This window comes from Amphiprion ocellaris, chromosome 20 (genome assembly GCF_022539595.1).
Source record: "Amphiprion ocellaris isolate individual 3 ecotype Okinawa chromosome 20, ASM2253959v1, whole genome shotgun sequence".
NCBI lineage: Eukaryota > Metazoa > Chordata > Actinopteri > Pomacentridae > Amphiprion > Amphiprion ocellaris.
Window position 1 is genome coordinate 15,031,516 of NC_072785.1, and position 27,244 is coordinate 15,058,759.

The 27,244-nt window shown below is 38.8% G+C and overlaps 1 protein-coding gene across 2 annotated transcripts; it reads right to left on the bottom strand.

The window, feature by feature from the left end:
* Positions 1–874: 874 nt before the first annotated feature.
* Positions 875–25,330, bottom strand: ppm1aa (protein phosphatase, Mg2+/Mn2+ dependent, 1Aa). Of its 2 annotated transcripts, none has more exons than XM_023285906.3 (6): positions 24,956–25,330; positions 23,163–24,016; positions 22,945–23,062; positions 18,286–18,397; positions 18,064–18,121; positions 875–2,694 (listed from the first exon to the last, which is right to left on the bottom strand). In XM_023285906.3, exons 2-6 carry the CDS (start codon positions 23,997–23,999, stop codon positions 2,659–2,661), a joined length of 1,161 nt encoding a protein of 386 aa, XP_023141674.1. In that variant the 5' UTR covers positions 24,000–24,016; positions 24,956–25,330; the 3' UTR covers positions 875–2,658. The 2 variants fall into 2 exon arrangements, with proteins under 2 accessions (XP_023141674.1, XP_023141675.1); XM_023285907.3 differs by lacking the exon at positions 875–2,694 and adding an exon at positions 9,420–14,631 and having other exon boundaries at positions 24,956–25,329.
* Between the last annotated feature and the right edge of the window lie 1,914 nt (positions 25,331–27,244).

A 27,244-nucleotide genomic window follows, 5' to 3' on the forward strand; every position in this document is an offset into this window, starting at 1 on the left:
ACTATTCAGAAAAACACATACAGATATACATGCAGCCATCTGATAAACAAAACTGAAATAGCTCTGGGTTATTCAGCAGTTTCATTTTCAGAGTATGGCTTCGCTTTTGTTTTCTTCTAACTCCATGAAGTTAATTAAGCTCAACAAATGAACTGAATATTTCATTTGCTGGTATCAAAGACTTGCCTAGAGTGTGATCTCACGAAAGAAACTTTATCTACTTTTACTATTTTTCATTGTATGTACAAAAAAAAATCTGAAGATAACGTGAATACATCTGCAGTATTTATTTATTTTTTTTAATTGTCAAAGCAGAGCCTAAACCTGATAGGTACAGTGACAGTTTGGGACAGAATTTATGCTTATGCAGGATTGCTGTGCAAGCAGGAATTACTGCTGTATTGTTTAAATGAAAGGCAGTGGTATAATATAGAGAACATCAGTATATCAGTATATCAATTCAGAGAGGACTTTAACAAACTAGGGGACAATTTAGCTCATTGATATGCAGAAACGAATCTTGAAGGCTGACATTTAGTGTCACGTACTTTTCATTCAGTGTCTCCATACAATGAAATCATACAAACGCATAATTTCAGAAAACTCAAGTGTCATAAGCCCGGCAGCTTGGGTCCTGACCTTTTCCATTCTTGTACTCTGCTTAATTTGTGTGAGAAATCGAAATGCACCTGATAAGAATGATTGTATTTATGTGAGGTCAGAAAAGAGACTTAGTAGGGCACAATGGCAGAGACCGAAGGCACTTAAGTGTTTTGATGTCACAGAATATAATGAGAATAATTTGTTGCTGACCTAAAACATATAGCTATGAATGCATACAACGGCTTTCACATAACACAGCATACAATAGATGGACAGCTCAGGGTTTTATTTGTGGACACAAATTTAACACAGAGCAGTGAGTTAGACACTACGGTTGTTCCTATCAGCCCTTCAGGGCATGAACAGTACAGTACAGTTCAGTGTTAAATTTTGGACATAAGTGCTGATCTGCAGGCTGTGTTGGTTAAATGATCTGTGGTCATACAGCAAGACCTACCTTCGTTTGGAAAGATTCAGCCTGAAAACCAGCAACTTAGCTCAGCACCATTGTTCACCACAGAGTCATGTGGGGAGGTCTGTTGATTACAAAAGAACAACCGAGTTGTGTGATGGACCAAGAAAATTCAAGGAGTGCAGTCCACTTGTTTACTCTTGAGTCAAGCATATAGACAGCATGGGTGGTTGGATTGGGAAAAAAAGTGCGTGTAAAGCCTTGCTTAATGCCTGTTAACACTTGACATGATGACATGTCCTTCACATGGAGACTAGATTCACTGTAAGGAGGAAAGAATGGTTTTATAACAGTGGTCCAGTGGAAAACACAGCCGGAAGAGATAACTCTGCTGCTTCGAAGGCTCACAGCAAACATTACTGTTGTATTTATTGGCTTGATCTCTTTAAAAATGGGATTTACTGCTTCTAGTGTATGACGCAAAGGGAAAAGCACAATTTTACTTTTTGACTAAACTGTTCAGATCAGAAATAAAACTTGCGAAGAAATGCAAAAAAGCATCAAAAATACACACAAAGCTTTTAGCAGGAAACTCATATGCGTTTCGGAGTTTACAAACAGCAACTTCAGATATTTCAAGAGCTCAACCAGTGGATACCTTTGAGAAAATTAGAGGTGGTTTAGGAGCCATGACAGAGTATATTGTAAGAATACATCATATAAAAACACCACCTGTGCACTTCCACACTCTGAAAGGGCATTTACAGATATTTAATAAATCGTTCCTGCATTAATTAACATGTGATTCATGATAGGATGCTGCGTTTCTCAACTATTGCACAAAAGCTAATCTATTGAAATGCTTTCTAGCAAAGAAAGAGAACAAAATTAAGCCACTGCAGGTGACGTTAGCCTTATTCTACCTGGTGATGATGATGCTGTCGTCTATAATTTCCTTAAAGCCTGTGAAATGAATTTCACAGGTTCATGCTGCTCAGCTGCCTCTATCTGAGCCTTAGGCCTCTGCACTGTCCTCTCCTATCTCTGTAGCACATCTAACAATGTAATCTTTAATAAATGTAATGTCTGCTTTGCTGTCCCAATGTTCCAGTAGTGTGGACTAAAACAAGAGTAATAAACTATCTGCAGTCCAGGCACTTTGATAACATGATCCTGAGTCTGTCTGAGTGATGTTCTGCAACTTTGCTGAGGTTTAAGTTTCACAAACTGCTGCGATTGAGGTCTTTATCCTCCTTCATAATAACTTAACATCAGCATGTTCAGATAAATTTACATACATTATATGGGGATGGGGTAAATTGGCATCTCTGCGTAATCTTACACAGTATTTAAATAAGTGCGCAAAGTTGGAGACTGCACATACAGAACGGATGGCTAACTGACCAGGAGGAGATATTCATTAAATTTAACAAAAAGTCTACCTTTAAGTCATGGTGTGGAATGATGAGATGGCCATGACAGATATGGTTAAGTTCATCTTAAAATGAGTATATGAAAGTGAAATGTTGAATGACTAGTTGGGCGTATCAGATGTGTACGTGGACGTAAACCACATTCAAAAAAATGACATAATTATGGTGCTGGACAAATATGTGGCTCGACATCCTCTGATTATTCTTGTTTTAGCTGAAACCACGGAAGAAGAGGATGTCTGCGTCCTGGAGGGGAGGAGAAGAGCAGGATGAAGATGAGGTGAAGTTTATAGATACAGATGAAGATGAAGTGATGGCATGCAGGAGGAATGACTCAATCACCCATTGGCTGCATGCTACTAGAGGTCAGACAGCATGCAGAGGAGATGATAGATCAGCACGGGAAAAAAAGATCAAAACCTTGTGACATTATGATTTTAAAAAAAAAAAAAAAACAAGAAACAACACATTAATGGTTGAGGGACCACTGAGACAGCACGAAACCTCCATAATCAGTCAGGTACAATTCCATCCCAGAGTCAGAAAAGAGAGCATGCTGGAAAAGAGAAAGCGTTGCACAGGTACCAAAAGAAAATCAATTTGCTGTGAGTCATATTGATGTATCTTCACCATAAAGGCAAATAGTTGGTCTTAGACAAATGTATTAACGTAGAAAATTACTGGTATGGATTGACAGAAGACAGCAATGAAGGTACTGAACAAATACTGTATACCTTAAGCACTTTCAGAGACACTACCAAAGAAAACGCTTACAATTGGATATTTAACCTGTGTCAGATTTAATCCATTTCACACACCTAACGGCAAGCTGTGAATTCTACAGTTTTGTTAAGACGTCAATGATCACTTCTGAAGCTGTAGTTTGTAGTAAATACCACAAAGTGTTTCAGTCAGTGGAGGCATCTACACACTGAAACATAAATGAGCATAATCCTGGGATAAAATGTACAATGGTTCACATTTGTTTCACCTCTTTTTAATTGCATTTTGTCTGAGTTCACAGGTAGAGTATTTCCTCTTATGTACAATTAAAACAAATACTACAAAAGGAATATGTTGAAAATAAAGGTGGAAAACTAGAATGAAACAAAAATGTATACACCTGTGATCTTTTACAGGCAGGTTAGAAAACATATAGACTTAAAACTAAATTGAGTCCACCTTAGATTTCCAGTTAGCCTTACTGCCTGTTATAAAATGACCTGTGAACACCCTGACTTTTTCAGTTTTGGACCTAACAGCTGTATCTATTTACAACTCTGTATGATGGCTCCACATGTCAGAGAAGTCAGAGAGGAATTTCAGTATCTGAAAGCCAGAAAAAGAATACAGGAAGATTGGTGAGCAGCTAAAATCAGTGAAAACACAGTTGCAGCAGTAATCAGGAGGTACAGAACATGCCACAGTGCCACTAATCAGAGCTGCAGCGGCATCATCCTAAAATGATGCTATCGACTATGTATTACTTGCACTGTACAACTCTGGAAAACAGTGTGCTTCAGACTTGGCACAGCAGTTATGAGTGGAACAGCTCAGACTGAGAGGGACAGTGCATAATGTCAGCCTCTAAGGATGGTGTCCGAGAAAAAAAATTGTGCTTGGTGCTTGGCACAAAACTGCAAGATTATGTCTTGGTAAATAACATTTTTTTTAAAAAGCCTGATGAATATTGGCAGCAAATACTTTGATTAGATGAGACCAGGATGATTTGTTGGCTCAGATGGGGTCGTGAACCATAAACGGTACAATAAAGATGGACAGAGCGCCTGTCAAAAACTTACACTATCACTTAGTCCACCAGGGGCTAGCTCTAAAAAGCTCTGGCTCCATAGACCCCAATTCTACAAGAGAAAAACTAAAACTCGATAGACTGCTTTTCTGCTGCTCAGGATTTTTTTTGTCGTTAGTTTTCATGGTCAAAACAAGAGATCATGTGGCTGATCTTAAAATAAATCAAAACTGAATTTTATATAAAGCATTAAAGTTTTGGGAAGTTGGGGGCGTGGCTACTTGATTGACAGGTCGTCTGGATGAGGCAGCGTAGACAGTGTTTCACTGTAAACTCTGTTCTCCTCCTTTGGATTAATTCTAATAACTGTTAGTTTATTTATCAGTGGAGCAACAGAACATTTTCCAGACAGTTCTTCTGCCTGTTGGCTTGTTTTAACCAATTTTCTACCTTCAGCTGATTCTACCAGTAGACACTGAAAAGACTTGGTAAGTAAATGTTTATTTTCTTACGGTGCGGGTTTTAATGCACTTCATATGCAACTTTAGTGTCAGATATAATGTGTGCCATGCACTCTAGATGTTGATGGAGTTTATTTCTGTGTGTGTTGACCACAGAAGAGTTTAGCTCCACTTTTGGCTAGCGTTATCAGCACCGTGGGTAAACAGCAGAAGCCGGTAAATGCGGACGGGGCAGAGAATCCTTGGCTGTCAGTCAGTCTGACCAATCACTGTTCTCTGGCTCCAAAAAGGTAGCCAAGATGGCAACCAGCAAATAGCAAAACCCTGGCTTCATTTTCTCAGTGCAGAACCCAACAGGTGGCATCACAGTAGCTACGTCCATCTTTATTATACAGTCTATGGCGGGAACCCGTTCAGGATTACCACAGTGAATGCATAGTCCTGACAGCATAGCACAGAGGTGTGAGTTTGACGATATGGGGCCGCATGAGGGTAAAAAGGTGTTGAGAGATGACATTTTATTGATGGCACCATGATGGCCAGTGGATATACCAAAAAACTGACTGACAAGATGAGTCCCAGTCTGCAGAAGCTTGGCAGAAGAAGAATATTCCAGCATGATAACGATCCAAAGCACACTGCCAAAATCACAGAAGAGTTTCTAAAGAAGAAAACAGTAAAAAAAAATGATCTGGCCAAGTATATTGCCTGACATGAATCTAATAGAACACTTTTGAGGAATTTTAAAGCAAAAGGTAAACAAACACGACCCCTCTGACTCCGACCAAGGGCAGAACATCTCTCTAGATCCTGTTTGCAGAGAAAAGGTGAACATACAAAGTATTGAGAAAACAACATATTTTAGATTCCTACTGTTCAAAATAGAACTAACGCAGTTACTATAAGGTGATACAATTTTTAATCATTTGACATTTCATTGATATTGAACAGAGGTGAGCTTCTGTTGTAAACTGCACGTGACCACTGTTCTACTTTCCAACTGTGTTTACATTGTTTGTCATATGTTGCCATCCATTTTGAGAACTCCTCCTTACATACAGTAATTTTGCTGTTCCTGATAAGCCGCCAATTTGGCCATAAATCACAATTAAGTTAAGAGCAGCATGTAAAAATAAACATCAGTTGACAGGATTTGGCCAGATTTATATAGTTACTCTACTGACCTAATGTTGCAATTCTAAAAGGTTGGGGGAATGGCATGAAAGATTATAAAGAAAAAGAACAGAGTGGTTAAACCTGAAGAAGCAGATGGCAAGATACCCTAAATTGGAGGCCCTAGTGTGGGTCAAATTCAAAAATTGCAGGATCTTGCTTGTCTCAAAATGGCAAAGACCAAAAATGTGCCTCCGGGTTTAGAACAAGGTGAGACAGCACAGATGACGTCACATGTTTTAGAGAATTCCCTTCAGAGCTACATGGACAGCTAAGAAGTAATCATATTCACAAGTTTAAGAAGTTTCATTTAAAGAAACAAATCGTGTGTTTGCATTCAGAATTACTCACCAAAACGCAATGTATGTTCCCTTCAGGTTTAACATATGTGTTGAAAACAAGCAGTCTTCCTCTTCACCGCCTTTCTTGGTGTGTAACTGCCCCCAGCTGCATTTTGGAGGCTGGACATGTGCATCCATCGATACAGAACTGAGCAGGGACCCACACAGAAAAACACTGCTCCATAGCATTAATAGTGGTTATAAATGCAAGGTGTTCCGTAATACAGGTCCACTTAGTTTTCCATGAAAAATAAAGAAGCATAAAAATACCTAAAAAAAATTGCCATTTAGTTTATTAAAGATGAAGAAGAGTCGGCAAAAACATTGCCAAATCCTCCAATTGGGTATCCAACTCAAGACTGTGATATTGCATTGAAAGATGTTTCGGCTCTACTGTCAATCCCCTGTAGCTGTGACAAACAACTAGTCAGCCACTTGCCAGACAAGAGTTATTCTGAGACAGGTTTTTTTTTCTCCCCTTCCACACAATGAAATATGGATAAGAGCGGTGAGGATAGTGGGCAGCTGTCAACAAATTCCACAGCTCCCCGCCACCACTGATCAATCAGCCCCATATCTGAACCACAACAGCGGTGACCCGGTGGCTAGACTTGACATTAATCCTAAATCTTCCAGTCAGTGTGGAGGAATGACAGGATATAACACGGCGGTGGGAGCGAATGCTGATACAGGCTCTAACAAGCAAAGGTGCTGATGCTAATGAGTGTATCTGTGGCTCTTTAACGAGCCTGCATCATTTGATGTCCTAATTTACAATGAGCTGTGTCTCAGGGGTGCAGGATAATGAGCTGGACCGGGGTTCCCAGGGCAGCAGCTTGTGTAACCCATCTCATGCAGGGGACACTCTCTCCCACCAAGTGTGAGCGAGAGACAGAGGGGGAGACAGGAACAGAGAGAGCAGGAAGGACATATTCCATGTCTGTAGGAGAGAGGGGGAGGCTGGGAGGGAGGAGGACGGGGAGGTGGGTACATGTCATCCTCGCTTGATATGATTGTTTGTACACACCAATCATTGAATCGCTGCGTCCAAGTGAGAAAAGCTTGTGTTCTCTGTGACAAACTGACCTCGGGCAACAAGAGCACTCACAGAAAGAGGAAATGGAGAAGGAAAGCATGGCGGGAGGGGGAGAAGAAGAAGCTTTAGAGAACAGACAGCAATTGCTGCTGGATTTGATTGAGAAATGTCGAAAGAGCAATCAAAGGCATCTCTTCTCTTGCTTGAATAATGAAAATCTTTCTCCATTTTTTACTGAGCAACCTTGAGAAAAAAAAAGAGAAGAAAAATCTGGCTCCTAGTTCACTCCAGAGCAAATTAACAAACGTGGAGCTCAGTGACCTCAGTGTAGAGACCATCCACACAGAGTATGCAGTGTGCCCTACCACCCCCACCTCTTACTGCTGCGTCTGCATGGCTGCATTAGTCAAGCTCAAATGGGTTTTTCCGCCATGAGAAGCAGAGCATGACATGCGCTCAACAATGGCAGGCAGATGACGAGCCAGCTCCATTTGATGATGGCTTCTGCCGACGAAAGCTTTTTTCATTTTTTTGGATGTGGTGGAATACAAGGGCAGCGTGAATCATTATGGGTGCACAGGTGGCCCGAGATCTAATGAGTCACATTCTGTGCAGTCCTAATGTGCAAATGGCATAAAGAGGGACGCACACGGTCAAAAAACAGGCATGTTTTAGGTATGAGCTGGGAAACCTATCAGCTATTTTTCTTGTATTAAATCTAACACAATGCTAGATGCAACAGAAGTGTGAATTTCATGCTCTGAACTTGCTCCACAATTGGCTAACACAACCCTAACCCACAGTGACAATGAGTACAACAGCAAACATTCGGATTATGAATTCGTCATTACTTTGCTGCTCGGTTCCATTTATTTCATCGGGACATTATGACATTATGACAGTTTAAAAGTCAAGCATTAAAAGCTGCGATTTTAATGAAACTAAGAGCTGTCATGAACCTCCTCTGAATAAACAAGCACTAGCTGTTTTTAGCAATTAACTTAGAGCGAATTGTTTTCCACAGTGAATGCTTCTGCTGGTATTTCTAATCAGTCTTAGCTCTTAACACTGCCCCCCTCTGGCTAGGTGGCTGCCTTAATGGGTCATTGTTTTTGCATTGATCAGTCAGACATCGAGCCCCAAGAGAAATCTATGGAAAAACTATAGGAAAATGGTCGATCTAATAACAAATTCACTCTCATTTGGAAAAGTAAAAATCGATACAAATTTATATTTTTTAAAGTCACATGAGTATCCTCAATGTCTTTATACTGCATTAAAAGTCTAAACCTGCTTCGGTATCTTTGATTACACAAAATCATACTAAAAATAGCTTGTATTTGCATGCTAGTGCATTCATCACAGGAGCCACAACAATCCAAATTGTACCTGATCTATTAACTGCTCGCCACTGAGCACCATTTGAACATTTGACCTTCTAGCACAGCTCATGACATTATGTTGACATTTACAGTAATCCCTCCCACGGTTCTTAATCCCAGCGGCCGTGGACTGCCCTCGCCCATGCCCTCGGCTCAGGCCCCCTACATGTTCTCACCACATACTGACAGAAAAGGCAGAGAGACAAACGCAACTCTGATACTCGAACCGGTCAACAACACCCTCGTGCTTCAGAGAGCTCAAAGGGCTCAAACCATGCAATGGTGAAAGGGCTTGTTAATTATCATACACAAACTGAAGCATTAAGTTACCCACTGAGACTCAATAAGCAACATGACAGTGTGTTACTATTACATTTTAGTCAGAGCTCAGCGGCAGATTTTCCTGAAAAATAAATACCCGTTGATGTTTGAAGAGGCCACAAGGTCGTACATCAACATGTACAGCTGTTCTGAAGGTTTTTGTAGTACCCCCAATACCCTTAACATCAGGATGAGAAAATATACTGTCTGGTGCACCATGAATAAGATTTTTTAAACTCATTGAAGTTATGCCTCTATTTTCTTTCCTTCCTTCAAGTGGCAGGATGATGCAAAGCAAGTTCATATTCCAACAGATATTATCTAACTCAGCTTTTTCTGATGTGTTGTTCTTGATCTTCCAGTCAATCTTTGATTTCATAGTACCTTTACTACACTTTTTAGTTACATAATCTGGCTATGTCTACAAAACTGTGTTTTAGCTGTCAGTCACAGAAAGTTTCACTTGAACAACAGGCCCCGACAGATAAAAAGTGATGAAATGAGAGGTACAAGATGACAACCCATTTATTTAGTAATACATTCTGCAAACTAGAAATTTTATTCAAACTTCAAAGGCTAAAAAATGAAAGAAAGGAGGGAAAGAAAGGGGAGAAAATTTAAGGAGCAGGGAGAAAAATGCATCTATTCACAAGCAAGGAATGCAATTTGTTCAATCGACAACACAAATAGTACAATTTAGTTCAGGGAACAAAGCTTTTTTAAACATGTCTTTTTTTCTGCCATTCCTTTGGAGCTAGAACATAATACAAAATATACAGTTATTGAACTTTGTAAAATCACTCACAGAGGCCTCTGAGAAGCATTTGAATCAACATTGACAATACTTAACTACAGCACTCTAAAGCTATTCTTGAATGTAATCATAAATAGAGCAGACATGAATGTATGTATGCACATTTTGAATGCTTACGAGGTTACCATGTTAAAACACTTGCATTTGTTAAAAGTATGACATCATCTGCAATGGAAATTAAATAAGCTTTCAAGACCGAGATTCAATACGGTAACATGGAAAAAAAAAAACAGAATACAAACCGGCGATGTTTGAAAAGTTGTACCTTGTGACAACCAGGACAAAGTCACGTTGTTGATAGCTTAAGTACCTTAAAATGGACAAGATTTTTGAATCTGTCAGAGTGTAATGTCAGTGGCATTTGCCTCATAGTGTTTTGTGGAACAAGCATTTTAGGGGGCAAGATGAGATTGGGTAAGGCAAATCGGTGAGCTTATTTATGAGCTGAAAAAGGTCAGCAAAGTGAGGCTCAGGCCGCCCTGTAAGGGGACGAATAAACCACCACTGCTAAGGGTCACACAGTAAACGCCACAACTGAGGTACATCAATATGTACAAGAGGGCGCAAGCATTTAAAATCTCTTTAACATCTGCCAGGTAGTCCTCCATACAAGAATATACAGGATGGATTCCAGGCAACCAAAGGTAACTCTGTAAATAGCTTTATAATCTTTTTTCTACAATAACAATTTTCTGAAAAAAAAAGAAAGAAAAGCTGACTATACAGATGATCAGTGCATATGACTATCGTCATTTAGTCACACTTATTTTCTCACACATCTCACATTTCTAAAACCCTGAACTCTCAATACAATTATAGATTTGAGCTAAGTGAGCATCACACGAGTGGACGAGTAGGTGAAATTACACAGGTGAGTGTTTAAGGGGATTTGTTTAGGGTGGGGCAGCTTGTAGGACAAGGCCAATAGTGTTTCTAGCTCCTAAAACAAGTCATCATTTGCAGTAGCTTCTTAAATCATTACTCGATTTGTTAACATCAGCACAATTCAGTCAAACACTGCACATGAGCACAACCATATCCCATTCCAATAGATCAGTGTTAAAATAGGAGGTTCAGGGAAGGAAACATAAGAAAACATCTGTCATTAAAGTGAACTGCTTGACAAAAGACAAAAACACTTCCTATAAAGGTTATGAGGTATTTCAGTTAATGAAAAATAAAAATAATATATACTTGGGATAATTTTTTGTTCAGTTTAGGGGGAATAATGGTAATTTTTTACAAAATTGAAACAAAACACCCACATGGGGACAAATCATAATCAATCCACGGTCAGTATCTGCTAACATTCCAGCTACAGCAATTATTAATATTTAAAAAAAAAAAAAAAAAAAAAAAAAAAAAAAATTCTACAATCCTTATTCTGTAGAATGAGTGTATTGTAGAAATGGATGATCAACCAGCATTATCTAAGGGCCATGTCATGAATTCTAAATTGCAATGACAAAATGCAGGACAGGCCAGGGTCATGTGGTTGTCAACTGCCTCAACACATGAAGAAATATGTTTGTTCCTCACTAAGCTTGAAGGAAAAACGCATGAAATGTTCCTTTCAGAGTTATTAATACCTACCAGGTTTGCAAAAAGCAGCTGGGTGCTGACAAATGTTAGGTAAGAGACATTTAGTGCACTTACTTAACAGAAGCTATGCAGAGTGAAATAAATAGCTTACAGATTAAATATAAACTGCTTAGCTAAATTTAAAAAAAAAAGCATTTTCAAATACTTTGACCCCCTCAAACATACTAAACAAATTGAGTTTAAGCATTTTACATAACATGAAGTATACAAGTATTAAGGTAAGTTTTGTGGTAGAAATACAATATTGTAATTTCAAAACAAAGATGCGAATCAAAAAAACAATGTTGCTGTTCAGCTGTTTGTTTTGGTTGCAATTTGCTTTTTTTTATGGAAAGGAATATTCATGTGAAACTACATTTTCATGCAAAACACAAAAATCCGTTTCCTGATTTGACATGTTCACAGTTTTGAGTCAGCTACCACTTTACCTAAAAGGTACTGATGTTATATGTCTTTTTGTAGACGACTGTTTAAAGGTACCCCATGGAGTCTCCACTGTAAATACAACTAGGTTACATTCAACATTTATTAGCAAAATGCATTTTGCTTTAAGGCCTACCAACCTTTTCAATAACAAACACAACATTTTCATAGGCTTTTTTTGTGTTGTTTGAAATCAGCAGTTTAAACCTAATTTTCTGGTCCTGTAGAGTTTTAATGTGTCTTCATGCCATGTTACCATGACACCACCTGTTGATATATATACATTACTGCCCCCTGCAGTCAGCGGATGTACATTTCATGCCCCCCATATGTTTGTCCTGCACATTCGTCCTTGTTTGTGAGTGCTTGTAGAGCAAAGACCTGCTCATCAAAACATCTCTCTACAACATCACAGAGGTCAAAAACTCCACAGAGTACCTTTAAAAGCCAACTAATGGGAACAAACAAACAAACAAAAACCCTCCTGAAGTTCATCCTCAATAGCTTGACATTTGTCTTTAGCAGGGTTACAGCTAGATTCTCTTTAATCTGTGACTTTGTCTTTGGCATTTCTGCCATAAAAGCATATTAGAAAGCAGCTAATTCGGGATTAAGATTTAATAACTATCTCATCACCACAAATCTAAATGTGGTGAAACAGTTAGGATTGTCATTTCGATTAAGAATTATAAGTCTAGTATATAATTTCTCTGCATGACACAAAGGGAGCTGTTCAAATCTTCAATGTTGATCACAGGGACACCAAAGTGATTAGAGGGAAACACTTGTTTACCACAACACAAAACTGTAGCTAACCATCTCAAGACAAACCAGAATCACATTTTGTCAATGGCAAAAAACTAGCTCAAGCCAAATGATTTATTCCTTGAAAATTTAAGTCAAAAATATATACATACATAAATTTCCAACAATGCAAGACAAAAAAAAATGGCAGAAAATAAATCTGAAATAAAACCATTTCTCTTCAAGAAATATATCTACTGCGTGTGTTAAATACAGATTTAGGCAGTGGCTATCTCTTCAGAGGGGAAATTAAGGAAAAAAGTTAACCCACAGATCATACACTATAGCAGCAAACTGCATTGTGCTGGGGCATGTGGTGCCGTGGGAGTTTTAAGCAGAGCAAACCTGATGGGAATAAAAAGGTGCTATACAACCATGACAACTCATTGCAGTTAGCGCATTTGTTCTTGGTGTGAATGTCCAAATAATGAAAATTATCTTGTAAGTTTATGAGCCTACAATTTCTTTCTACTTTTGGCCTGTTAATATGTGATTCTGTCTAAAATATTCAGTGCTTTAACTGTTAACATCAGTCAAATTATCGATGTTAAATGTTAAAATCTATCTGTACCACATACAAAAACTGAATCTCATGAAAAAGGGAAAAAAATAAACTTGGCATAGGCTGTCATAAAGCTGAAAAATGAGATTAAAAAAAAATTATATGGCACCCACAGTGGTCACTGGTATCGATGTATTCTTAGAAATGTGTATTTAAATATGACACGATAGATGTGTAAGCCAGTCAACACCTGACCAGCTGCAAACCTTTGTACACCTCTGGTAAATTGAACTAGTTGTGTCATCCCAGGTTACGGTAAAGTTTGGAAATATAGCGTGAAGTTGTTCCAATGAGTAACACCATGTAAACTCTGCTATCCAAACTGGTTTGGAATTAGAAAGTAGTGAAAGCCTCTGTTGGGCTGATATGCAACACTAGCTGCAAAAAACCCCCCCAAAAAACAGGCCAACAATGGGTAAGCATGGGGAAAGCAATTCCCTTCAACTCCAGCCTGGTTTGTTGTCTGAACCACCTCATCAAATTGAAATTAGAGTTGCACATACAGATCTGCCTTTCCACTAACGCACGTGCGCACATACATACACACAAGCACCCACGCACGCTTGCAAGTATCTATTTGCACAGACAAACAAGTTAACATGGGACTCATTATCAGATACCTTGCAGAAATGAAAAAAAAGATTATTTTTCCACTTGATACTTTCGAAATGATTGAGAAACACCTTGCCAGTATTATTTGAGCATGTACAGAAAACCACTTACAAAAGTAAAATACAATTTAAAAAAAAAAAAAAGCACAGGGAAAAAAATAATTAGGATTTAAATGGTCTGATATAGAGAGCTTACTGTGCTGTCAACTATACAATTTACCCGTTTCTTAAAGGAGCATAGACTAACTGAAAAAAAAAAAAGTAAAGTAAAAGCGCAGAGACATTGTGCCTGGAGGACAAGCGGTAATATTCACTGAATAGACATTTGTTAGAATTCCAGAAGAGCAGGAAAAGGCAGATAGTGCATCAAAGGTTCTCTTTTTCCATTTCTTTCATTTTTTAACTTAAAATCAAGCTGCATTAAATACAGGCTGTTTGTACAGGACAATTGCACTTCACAAAAACAGAAATATACAAACACACACAAGGAAATGTGAATCAAATTAATTACAGCAAAAAAATCTTACTACTTAAGCCGATTATTTAACAAAAAGAAAGAAAACCTTGTGGACTCACTTGTTATGGATTACTTTAGAGGAGAATATTAAGGTGGGTGAACATAAAGGGGAGACAAGACGGTGGGGATCCTGAACTCCAGAGTGAATTGGTGCTGCACTATTCCAGGTTTGTGTGCATGCAACTCCTCTTCCTCCTCCTCCTCCTCCTTCTCCTTCTCCTCCTCCCATGAAATTCCCTTCTTAGAAACCAAAAGCTCAGAGTGACGGAGAGACAGACTGCTGAGCTGAGCAGCTGTGGGTCTTGAGAGGATGGTGGTTTGTAAACTCTATGCTGTGTTAGTGGTAGGAGGTTGTGTTACCACATGTCGTCTGTGGATGCAGAGTCCTTGATAAGAGAGGAGAGGAAGGAAAAACCCTTCAGACTCTGGCTCTACATCCATGAGATCTCCATCAAGAGCCGCACAGGTTTTAGGCATGTATGATACAAACCAACAGATAGTAAAAATAGTGCACAGAGATATCTGAGTCACACCACTTCCCTCGACATCTTTGATGCTACTGTAAATACAATTCTGGAGTTGAAAAAATATACAATTAATTTCCCAAACGCACTCTTTACTAGTCAAGACTACAACATAACATGTTTTCTATTTTTTTGCAGAAGTTATAACGCAATAGTTCTCAGTGACTGTAATAATAATTTTAGTGCCGTCAGCCAAACAAACCCCATGTGTTCCAATAGCAATTTACATTGTTCTTACAACAAAATCTACTGATGAAGAGTCAACATACATCTATACTTGTTAAATAAAAGGTGTTTATAATAGAGCAGACATATTTTGACTGGCTGCTCAATATGTTCTTTGGCAGCGGGAGGAACAGAGTACACACTTTTTCTCAACTTTCAACTTGCAGAACCTAATGCAGACTGCTAGGTTTACCGAATGTTTACTTGGAGTCGACTCCAAACAACGTGAAAGCAGTCTTTTTGGTGTAGCTGCATTTTGTAAGCACAGATGGCCAAGAAGCCGAGTGTAAACTTGGCAAATAATTGTTACAGCTCAACACCTATGATGCCGTATCATCTGAAATTCAGCTGGCTAACTTGTCTGTGTTGCACTTCTTATAGTCTTGTGCTAGGATCGGTAGTTGGTATAGTTCTATTAAGGATAGTATGGTGAATAAGTTGAAGTACATTTAACGCATGGATTTTTAATTTCCTCCTGACTAATTAGCGGCTGAAGAGAAGGTACAATTTCAGTCTGCCAAGATATTCTTTAGTTGACTACAGCAGTAATTCTGATTGCCATTAACATTTTAAGTAAGAATAAGGCATTTTTAAAAAGAAATGCAATTCCATATCTGCAAGTAATATGCGAGTCACCGAACAGTTTGTGCAATAGTTATTGGTGTAGGATTCTCAAACTGATTACAAATATTTGAAAAAACATTCTTGCAGCCAATGATAGCCCATTTCCAAACATGACAACATTTGATTGTGAGATCATGTGCACTAATGCATCTCAATGCGAGTAAAAGTATGCAAGTGACAAATAAGAGTGTGAAGAATTATCTGGATGCAGCAAACTTAGTATTCTAACACCCAGAATGGCAAAATTCACAAATGTATTAAGTCCCAACAAAAATACATTTGCAAGGAAATAATCTCCACTCTGTAACACCATTGTAAAATTTCAAGCGGGCTACAAGTTTTTGTAGTTTCAGGAATTCCAACTCATTGCTGAGTCTTCAGCTCAATGTTCAGTGTCAATGTCTCTGAGACAGGTAATTAAAACCTACCCAGGGAAACATTCTGAACCAGTGCTTGAATTGGCTTGTAAATAAAGAGAAGTGTGCAAAATTTAATTTGATTCACCTGTAATTTCAGGGTTTTAAGTAGTACTGCATATCTTCCATCTATTTTTGGCATTGATACAAAATTTTCTTTCACTACAAAATACATTGTATCTTGTATGATCTCAGAATGTAGTTTGTCAGGGAGCTAAGTAATACAGACAAAAATCTTTTTGGGAATTGCTTTGGTACAAGCAGAAACCCATTACTTAAAAAAAAACATGGACCAGGTACAACAAACGTGACTGGGACTTATCTAATGTTTATGCATGCTACGGTTACCTAGTGGCAATGAGTGAGCTGTATGCAAACACTGTCAGCTAGTAGAAAAACTAGTTTGAAAGATGAGCAATTCAGAATATCCCCTCAGCTTCAGAAAAGACACAGTGACAGAACTGGATACTATGGATAATGTAAGCATTTTGATAATGGCATATTACAGATTAGACAGTATACTTTTCAGGAGTGTCAACACGAAAATGAACTGCAACCAAGCGCCTATAAATTAAGGAAAAAGACTCACTTGCATTGAATAATAGTGATCTTTCCTTAATAATAATAGGAATAAGGCAGACTTTGCATTTGTGTCTTTTACTGTCAACAGTTGGTTCGATCTCCACTCAGTAATGACTAGCGCTTTGAAAAGAGTCTTAGTGGAATAGAATAATACATTACTATCACCTCATGTTTAGATGATGCACAAAATCTAAATGAAAAAAGAATAAAAACCAAGGGTAAGGAAGTTTAATTAGCTGATATTCAAACCTATTTCTAGTTGATTTAAATACATTTTTAATTGTGATATCCTGCACAACAGTATACTGTTACATTCCTACCTTACAAACATAGATCCACTAAAGCTTTACTGAATTTCATTAAGAGTTACTGTCATAATCTATGACACCTGTTCACATTTTACGTCACCAAGTTTGAGCACATCTGCATGTGTGCACAATTTCGAGGTGTGCAAAAATGCTACAGATGTGACCTTGAATACCTGAAAGTCTAAAATGCTGCCAAAGGTGGTTCAAATAACTACTCACTCAAAAAGCTGAATATTGTAATAAATACTGTTTAAGATTTCTATTAGTCATGAATACAACTGCAAAGAATTCAAAGAAGCTAATTTCACCATCTAAATGAAAAGCTTTGTGTAGGCTGGTGGCAAAAAAGCAAAAAATCTCAATTTAGCCCATTTTGTTTTCAAACTGCACCACATAATACACACAAGTCAAGGAGCCTGACAGCTTTATAAAGGCACTCTAATTTTTAAGATAACTCAGTGAGTGACAGTAATTTAAAAAGTTTATCTTTATACAAACATAAAATATTGAAACAAAATGTCAATTTCTACTGTCAAGGACAAGATAATGTACACAGTTAAAATGTAGCTGACCCAGTGAGCTTATCTGATGAAATTTTAAAAGCAAGAACTCTGAGGGGATAAGGGCAACCGCTTTGTGGTCTGTCTGCATAAACAACGACTGATGAGCAATGTTCTAGTTAAACCACTGTGTAGGACAATGCCGTTTTTATTCCTCACAAGCATCAGACAGTTCCACTCATTAGCCCTTTCTTTTTTTGATTTAGGGAGTACTAATTAGTGAAATTATCTCATGAGGTATGAGACTGAAGATTTTTTCACACAAAACCTACAATAAAATTGTGGACTTTAGTCAAAATTAATTATCATGTAATGCTTTCTGTGCAGACGCAATTCCTGCTGATGCCACAGGCGAAGAGACGCCTTAAATAGGTCCCTACAAAGTCAATCCATATTATTTTCCTGATTGCATTTAGAAAAAGTCATTTGGCAACAAGTCTATTTTCTTGTTCTATCCTTGTATTGATCTAAATATTAATGACATGCATACGATTAGTTTAAATTTGCTGGTCACATCAACCCATGCAAACTCCAAACAAAGCCTTTCTACAAGGATTGAAAGAGCAGCTGGATACTTACTGTGTCATCACTTCGGTAAGGGTTGAGTTTGTTGTACACCGCTTCAATAACACTTCGTCTGAGGGGGGAAAGAAAGCATAAAAATATTAAATGCAAGTTTTCATGAAATTAGAAAAACATAACACATACACTGAGGGATTAAACTGACAATCACAGCCAGAAAGAAAAACTTCCCAGCATCACAAAGAACTGCCATCTATTGCAACCTTAAAGTTCACTTACTTGCTTGCCAGTTCTCCTCCAGGAGGAAGATTGGGGATGCTCTCAGATGCTAACGTCCGCATAACATGGACCAAATCCGGGACACCTTCATCTCCCTGCTTTTTGATGATTTCTGTTGAAAAACAAAATATGAATATTTAAGATATACTGATGTACTTTCATACAAAAGTGCTTCTACAGATGTCTGGTCAATACTTGCAAATACAATGTTCGTATCTATTTATTTCAGAATAGTTGAATGTTATACTGTTTAGACTGATTCATAGTTGTTTGAGTAGAGTTGGATTTCATTAACACTGAAGGTCAGCACCAGAAGGACTGGTAGGTTAAACTTGTTTGTATTTTTATTATATACAGTGAAGGGTAACTGCTACATATAAGATGTTAGAGCTGCCTGCCACCAGCTGTGGCTTGGGAGTATTATTGTTCGGAAAACAAAAAATAACGAGTTATGTATGTAAATTGCAGAGTATACTGATGGTCTGCATATGAAGCACTTCAGGGACAACTGTAGATAATAGTTTCAGAAAAAAACCAAGGTTACTCCCTTTAGACTGCTTGAGTCTTTGCATGAATACCAGTCACACCATGCCAACTACCACTACAAATAAATTGTAAACCTGTGGGAAACACTGAGATGATAAAACATCCAGCACTATGCATTTCATTTATGGCGTTGAGTATGGCCAGAGTACTATAGCAAACACTGCCTTTGCTGTCACAGCATTGACATTTCAAATTTAGGCGTTAAAATGACCGTCTTTACCAAACACATCCCTTATCATGACAGGTATGAGGCCAGCAGAGCAGCCACATACCCTGTAGCGATGAACTTAAGCAGTAAGGGATCAAAAATCTAATTTACCACTGAGCTACCTTTAACTGACTTGAGGTCCCAGATTATCCTCATGCAAAAGAACAAAACCTTTACATTCACCTTTATTCGTGCTTACAAACCTTTACAGAATGTGTTACGAAATTACCAATGTTTACAGAAACTGAATAAAATACAACAAAAGTGCAGTGAAAATGATTTTTGGGTGCACAAATGATGTGTCTGTGCACCTAAATTAAAAAGTTTGGCATGACAGTGTAGCGAATGCTAGTCTGGAGACCTCTGATGAATAAAAACTCTATACGTTGCCTGTTTATTCATGGTACAGGCTTTTTAAACAGCAGATACAAATCAGGCACAGTGACCATGACAGAGCTGTGCATATATACACTTAACAATGACTACACTGTTAGACATTATGGTTTTCTTTCACATTTCCCTAAAGCATTAGAAATGTTAATGGTTAATGGCCATTTTTCCACCACATTATTCTGAGGCTTTCTGCAGCCTATACATTGGTGAACATTATGATATATTCACACTACAAGCGACACGGTTACAAAATGGTCAAGGATGACCAGCTATAGCTACACTGTTGTGAAGTCACTGCTGAAGTGTTGCTGGTGCGCTTGTCAATGTTATTAATGCCATGGTAAAAAATGGAGGGTTAAATAGGACTCGGAACTGGCAAACAGCAAGAAACCTGTTTTATTTAAATTTTCGAAGAGAATGGAACAGGAGATGTGGGCAGAGAAAGAGAAAGGGGTCAGAAAGGGGGCTGAACAAAAACATATGGTTGGTTAATGTTTTACCATTTAACTGAAACACTGGAAGAAGAAAAAAAAGGGCTGCTAAACTTTGATTGGTAGCATGTCACACCAGTGCAAAATCTCCCTCTTTCATTGAAGATGGCTTGGAGAGAATCTAAACTAATCTAAAAGTTAATGTATTCTTGAGGTTCAAGTGGTATGATGGTATCATGGTGTCCTGCAATATTTAGAAACCCTATAGGTATGATCTTCAGTTAAAAAAACAAACAAAAAAACACACTGGGTGTCATCGCGTCATCATGTTTTTGAATGAAGATGCCTACAGTATTGAATCATGGGTTGTTTTTAGCCCTAATGTAGGCTAGCAAGTGTTGTCAATCTGATTAGTCTTTCTGAGTTAGTCAGCCCTGACAGTGATTTGTTAACAAACTAAAAACAAGTTTAACCTGCAGGAGTTTTAGAAGTCTCGTGTAAAGTGTTTTGTTGACTAGCAGGAAAAAAAAAAAAACAAGCAAGCGAGCATGAACAACCAAGAATTACAGCTGTCACAGTGAGCTCAAAATGACTAGATGAAAAAAAGCAAACTGTCAGGGAAAATGATTCTCACTGCTTCACGTAACTGACAAGACAGAGCAGGGTTTGCTTCACAAACATCAGTTTTACATACTAAGGTTTTTCATGCTTTATTTACACAAGAGAAAAGGCTTAGGTGATGAAGACTCTTACTCCTAACGTTTCTTAAAAATATATATTTCCCTAAAATATTTTCTTTTTAAAAAAAAAAAAAAAAAAAAAAAAGGTGCTAGAAGAGGAGGTACCATCTTATAATCTCATGGCAAAGATGCTGGCTGATTAGGCCTCCTAGACATATATGTACAGGCATAAATGCAATTTGCATATGCATCTTATTCAACCAAAGTTTCCTGCAAGACTAATTAAAGCTAATTTTGCACTGTTAACAGCACTTGACTTTATTCACTGCGTAAAAAAATAAAACAGACCAACAGCATTAAATCCCAGAAAGATTTGTAAAAGTAAATGTTCTAAGAGAGTACTGAAGGTTACCACAGTGTCAAAAATGTGTAGCAATGACTTTCGACCTTTCACTACTTGTGACCTTCCAAAATATATCTTTTACAAACACTGCTATGTACCATATAGCGTAGTATCATTTTGGAATGGTATCACAGAATGGGTAAAAAAACAGATACCCTCCAAGCCTAGTATTATGTATTTTAAAGATGGCAAAAGATGCTCGAAACAGCAGTGCTGTTTAAAAAAAATTAATAAATAAAAAAATAAATAAAAAACAAAGTTATCTATGTAAAATTATCTGTATTTTTTGCTTGATATTTTTTTTTAATTTGTGAGATTAATAACAGTTCCTATGTTGGTAGCAACCAAAACATAAAGATAATTAGTGGTTATGTTATTAACTCTGAAACTCCATATTGCATGTCTCCATCTGATTACAGGGCTGGCTCCTGACTGCCACTAATTAAACACATTTCATGATCATTTGTATTAAGGGAGCAAGGCAACATTTTCAAAGGCTGCACTTGTGTGACTGCCCAGTAAATAAAAAAACACAATGCTATGTTAGTTAATTCTAGCAGCTGGCAGTGGGAAGGTGCTGTTAACATATGCTAAGATGGGCAGTGATAAAATGTCCTATCCATTCTTGCTTTGCTCCAAGCATATCTGCAGGTATTGTACCTACAGCTGATTAAGGTAGACAGGTAAAACAAGAAGTGCAGCTAAAGAAAATAAATATGTATTTCAACATGAGTGGCTGGCTGAGTTAAGAAGAACTGATGCACTGTGTAAATAATGCAGACAGTGGTGTGGCTGGCACTGGCAAGCCCAAAACTTTAAAATTGCACAATGACAGGATGCGAGACAAGCTATGCAGCAGCTCTCGCGTTGCCCAAAAAGTACCCCCTCTTCAAACAAGCTTTCAGCATCAAGAGGGTGCTAGCCTGGTCTTAGTAAGAACGCTAAGCTGTGTCAGTTTCACATGACATATCACATTGCTAAAGAGGAGATGCCTTTTACTAAACCGAAATTAGAAATTATGAAATGGACAACCGACAAACTGTTCTTAAGCATTTAAATTCTGTCAGTTGCTGAGAATCTTCTGTCCATGACCCGAGTTCAGCACCATGCTGCACATTTAAAGGTGCTGCTCTTGATGTACAATAAATCTGTTAATTTTGTCATGAATGTAGACACACCTGACGTTAACAGAATTTTACATTATTGTAGGATAGCACATGTTCTTTTCTTTATGTAATGAAAAAAACAGGAATAGTGCCACCATAGGTGCCACTAAATTAGAGCAATTGTGATTGCTGTGGCAACATCTGACATTCACGCCAACAAAGGGTACTAAAGTTAACTGAAATGAATTGAGAGATTCAATGGCACTAGTGCCACAAGTGTGAAATTTTCTGTTGCCTCAAACTGAACAAAGTAAGCAAGCGTTTAACATTGTGATGTGTTACTTGCAAACACTGAATGTGAAGTAATCATTTATTGACACACATTAGAGCTGTGCAAGAAAAATTGTCATGCCACTAGTACAAGCAGTAAAGAATGAATGTTCAGTCTTTTACTTCGTGTTCTAATGTTTAACAATCCAGCATTACTAAAATATTTCAAACTGTTAGACAGCGGCCTTAAAATGTTAATATACAGGTGTTTAAAGATAGGCCCTATGATATTGTGTGATCTATTGAAGATGCCAGTGTAAATGTTTCACACGTAAAGTTGAACACATAAATTTCAGCCTATTATTCACTTATCTTTTCCTATCGTCTACATTCGGTCTGACATGTCACCAGATGTGAATAATAAAAAAAGAATAAACAACTAGTGCTTTATTTCAAACATGGTTTTGGATGTTTTCCTGGCTTTGGCTCTAGATGTACAGGTGTGACATACAAACATTTGCAAGTTTTGTTTTCCCAATAGACTAGATGTTACTGAAAATAGTAACAGTAAAATTGTAAATTTAAAAAATAAATAAATAAATAAATCAGTGGACTCTCTTACCTTCTACTCTTCCCTCCAGATATTTGTCCAGCTCAGCCTCCCGTTTCACTGCTTCTGGAGATACCTTTGGGGCTCCAGGAAAGCAGATTAACACAACACTCATATTGTCTCGGCTTCCCTGTGGAAAAACAACAAACAAAAACGGGAGTCATGTAAAATGAACCATGATGCCAAACAGGTAACAGCATGTCAGTGTAGGCTGTGTGGACATGTCGTACCTTGTACAAGCAGGTGTCAACAATTTCATTGCTGACTTTTTCAAGATCATCTGTAACCTCTAGCCTTGACCTCACAAAGTCACACAGTTCCTCATTGGCCATGACATCCCAGATGCCATCACAAGCTAGAATAATGAATTCATCTTCCCCCTCGCATCTCTCTATTGCATAAACTTCAGGCTCTGGAGAAACAAGCTGCTCTGTTGGGCCTTTTCCATGCACACACTTGTAGTCGAAGTCTCCCAGAGCCCGAGACACAGCTAGGGACCCATTAACTCGCTGGATCATGACTGAGCCACCGGCATTTTGGATTCTTTCTTTCTCCAGTGGGTTGCTGGGTTTGTGATCCTGTGTGAAGAAGTGCACAGCTCCACCTCGGCTGAGGAGCCCCCGTGAGTCACCACAGTTGATGAAGTAGATATGGCTTGGAGAAATCATCACACCTACTGCAGTGGAGCCACTGCGGTCAACACCATGCTTCTTCTCGGAGATGGTTCGCATATGTTCATCAATCTGCAAGAATCCTGTGCGGATTCCATTCTTCACGCTATCCACTGATTGATCTTCCTGCAGAGCACTCTGGAAGTCTGAGTTGGTGGTGATGTGCTCCAGCAGGTGCTCACAGCAGTATTTGGCCACCTGAGAGCCAGCATGCCCATCATAAACAGCAAAGAATGACCAGGGGTCGAGACCATGAGGCAGACCAATGACTGCTGTGTGTGCATCTTCCATCTCAACCCGCCAGCCCTGCATGCTGCTCAGCCCATACCTAAGGTTGTTACCTTCACCATGGGAATTATATTTTTCCATCTTTGGTTTGTCCAGAAATGCACCCATTGTGTTCCTCTAATAATCTGTAACACAAAAATTGGAGACAAATCGGTTGACATGAAATTGCCGAAATTCAGTGATTCAATTGATGACAATAATTTGAAAATTTTGTGGCAATATTTATTTTCTAAGCATGCCAGTTTACAAAAGGTACACTGGAAAAAATCTGAGTAATTTTCTAAGAAAAACACAGTGTAGGCCTAGTGCTGAACAGAAGGACAGACTAATCGCTTTTATATCACTTGGGTTCAAACAGAGAGCTTGTCTTCCATCCATTTGTGGCAAAAGATTAGCATCTTGGAGCTGAGTTCAGGCCCCGCTCTAGTCTAAAAATAGTAGACCTGTGTACACATTTTGGCTACATATTAGAAACGCTTCTGGTGTGGCTCAAATTGAAACGCTATCGAGCTCCTGGCTGTTAAACCGTAACATTAAATGTAACGATACGATTTTAGTTACTTGATCGCATTTTAATACACAGTGAACCACTCTGACCTTCGCAATGCAGAACACTTCACCGTACAACCCAGCCAGGGTAATATGAGTTACAGCTATCGTTACATATCTGCAGAGCTAACGTTAGCTAACCGACTGACCAGTTACTCGATAACCACCACCAAACACAGAATCTGTCAAGTCCAACAGTAACGCTGTAATAAGCTGGTTTACATCATGAACCTGCTCTGCAAAGGACACTTGTGGTGTTGGTTTTACAGAAAAAGTTAGCTCTGTTGCAAGCCCAGACAACAACTCAAATAAACAAACAGCCTTGCCTAGTTGCGGGCCTTGACCCTTGTCCCTCACAGCTAACTTTGACAGGCCTCCCTCTACCACGGTTTGCTAATGTTCAGGCAAAGCAGAGCCCTTGGCCTTGCTAATACACTACCGCTACATGCTAACATAGCTAGCATAGATAAGTGCCCAACAGTTACGGGCTAAAGAGTAAATATTTTGCGACTTACCAAATAATCAAAATGCCGGTTCACAGCGACGGAAGCTGCGACAGGGACAAGGACCGACTGGCCGCGTTTCACACCAGAAAGGGTGCACCGACGAAACTAAGGGGTTTGCGGCGGGTTAGCTAAGCTAGCTAGCCAGTAAGCTAGCAGTGAGCAGTCGTCACTCAAGACTCAGTGCATATAAATTGTGTAAGTGCGGAGCTCCCTCTTTGCGTGCGCCCGTGATGCATTACATTATCTCAGAATATTCTAACGGATTTTCTTGTGATTTTGTGGGCCGGAGCTCTGTGCGGCCAAGCCAGGGGGAAGCTGAAACGTCTGCCTCAGCCTCTCCACTTGACAGCTTGACAGCTTGCTAGCTAACGTTAGCTTCGGAGGAGCAGAGAGCCACAGACACAGGACCCGGATGTTACAGGTTGCGTATTCGAAAACATGACATCATTGTTGAGGAGTTGTGGCCGCCCGGGCAGCTCCACCGAAACGTGCACAGACAGCATGTTTACAGCAACATGGGCTCCCACATCCAAAATGTAGCCTGCAAATCATGTCACAAATCTGTATCTGGATTGAATGTAGCTTTCTAAAATACAGCTACCTCATGTCCAAAGGGATGTGCATAAATATGCACACATATAATGGGTGACGGTGTTTTGATTGGACAATCTTTACATGGGATGGATTCAAAAACTGATAGATTTTTGTCACACATAAGTGATATATGCAGTGAAATGCATTGTATGTAGAGACATTGGTAGGATCTTGACACCCAAAGGACTTAACCTGGACCCACCAGACTTTAGATTTGTATAATTGCACCGTTTTCAAGTCATTTCAGAGTAAAATTAATACAAAACGTGAGACTCTGGGCCAAGTAAGGTCACCAAATAAAGCCATACAAACACCCCCCCCCCCCCCCCCCACACACACACACACACACACACACACTTAATTTCAACTTACTGTGTTAATGTATCCTTGCACTATCTTGGCATTTCATTCATTTTCTTCAAGCTGTTTATTCTAATGCAATACAAATGAAAGTCATCCAAAACAACCACAAGACTTTCATCACTGTGAAATATTAACCAAACAAAATAACAAAGAAAAGTTAGAAACTCCATTTTTAACTCAGTGCTTCTCTTTGTTCTTGGTGCAGAGGTTTTGGAGGGAAAAGGGCCAAAGGCCAAAAGGGTGTGGTTATATAACCTCCTGGGTGTGCCCAGTAGGATGACAGGTTATGCAGTACAGACTTAGGAGTCATGATTTCACCAGAAATGAGGTGCATCAACTTGTGATTTCAGCAACCACACCTTCAGATGGTACATTTGAATTTATCAAATACAGTAATCACAAATTAGTCATCTGAGTTAGTCACTCAAATTGGGATGAAATTACTAGGCTGGCAACGGGTCTACCAAATGTTTTCCTCTAGAAATGTCCTCTACTGTGTGAGTCCTTTCAACAGCTGGGTACAACATTTGACACTGTTCTTCAGATCACAGTCCTCCAGGTAGCTGTAGCTGCACTAACAGCACTACTGTTCCTTCTTTGAGATTCTGACTGTCCCTGTGCCATTTGTTTTGTACCTGTACGTCAGGGAATTGCTTTCTTATATAGGAAGACCAAAATTGATCAGCCAGTACTCAGTAGAGGACGAAGCACAGTACACGCCCGTGAATGAGAAACATCTTGTCGTCCCATGATTATTAGGTTTAGGGTATCAGGATCAGGTGTGTTATGTCAGAATATGCATATCCAGTCGGTTTGGAACACAAAATTCTTTCTATCGCCTGTAGCACAGTGTGCAACACTTTCTCAGGTTTGCATGGCTTCAAAATGGCATCTACCATCTTGTTTAAGTTTGGATAAATACCGGCAGAGCAGCAGAGGGATTACTGAGTGTTCTGAGGCTCTTAGTTTGGGTGATTCTTTCTTTCTTAGCAGGGGGATTGTGTAGCATTTAGTTCCATCTGTATCTATTTGTATTGTCATTGCATCTAAAAGATCCATGGCCTCCTTTTCCTGTTTTCACCTAGTGATCAACTTATCACTCCTGAGGGGCATCAACTTGACTGCTTAACATGCAGTGAAGTCATAGGCACTGGACAGAATCAGGTGACTCACCAAGGAATTCAAGTCCTTGAAATGCCCATCTTGTCATCACTGCAGCTGCCACTCCCTGTGAGCTATATGCGCCTCTTTCCATAGGTGTGATGAGAAATGGATTGCATGATCCTATAAGAATGTGTGGTTGGACCTTGGAGAGGGAGTTTACTGGAAGAGCATTGCATA

Excerpts from the sequence above, each read along its gene's own strand:
- ppm1aa (XM_023285906.3), bottom strand. The coding sequence starts at position 23,999 with ATGGGTGCATTTCTGGACAAACCAAAGATGGAAAAATATAATTCCCAT. Across the intron at positions 23,063-23,162 it reads TTGACACCTGCTTGTACAAG|GGAAGCCGAGACAATATGAG; the intron begins GTACGACATGTC and ends GTTTTTCCACAG. Across the intron at positions 2,695-18,063 it reads CTTACCGAAGTGATGACACA|GACGCAGACATCCTCTTCTT; the intron begins GTAAGTATCCAG and ends CCTCCCCTCCAG.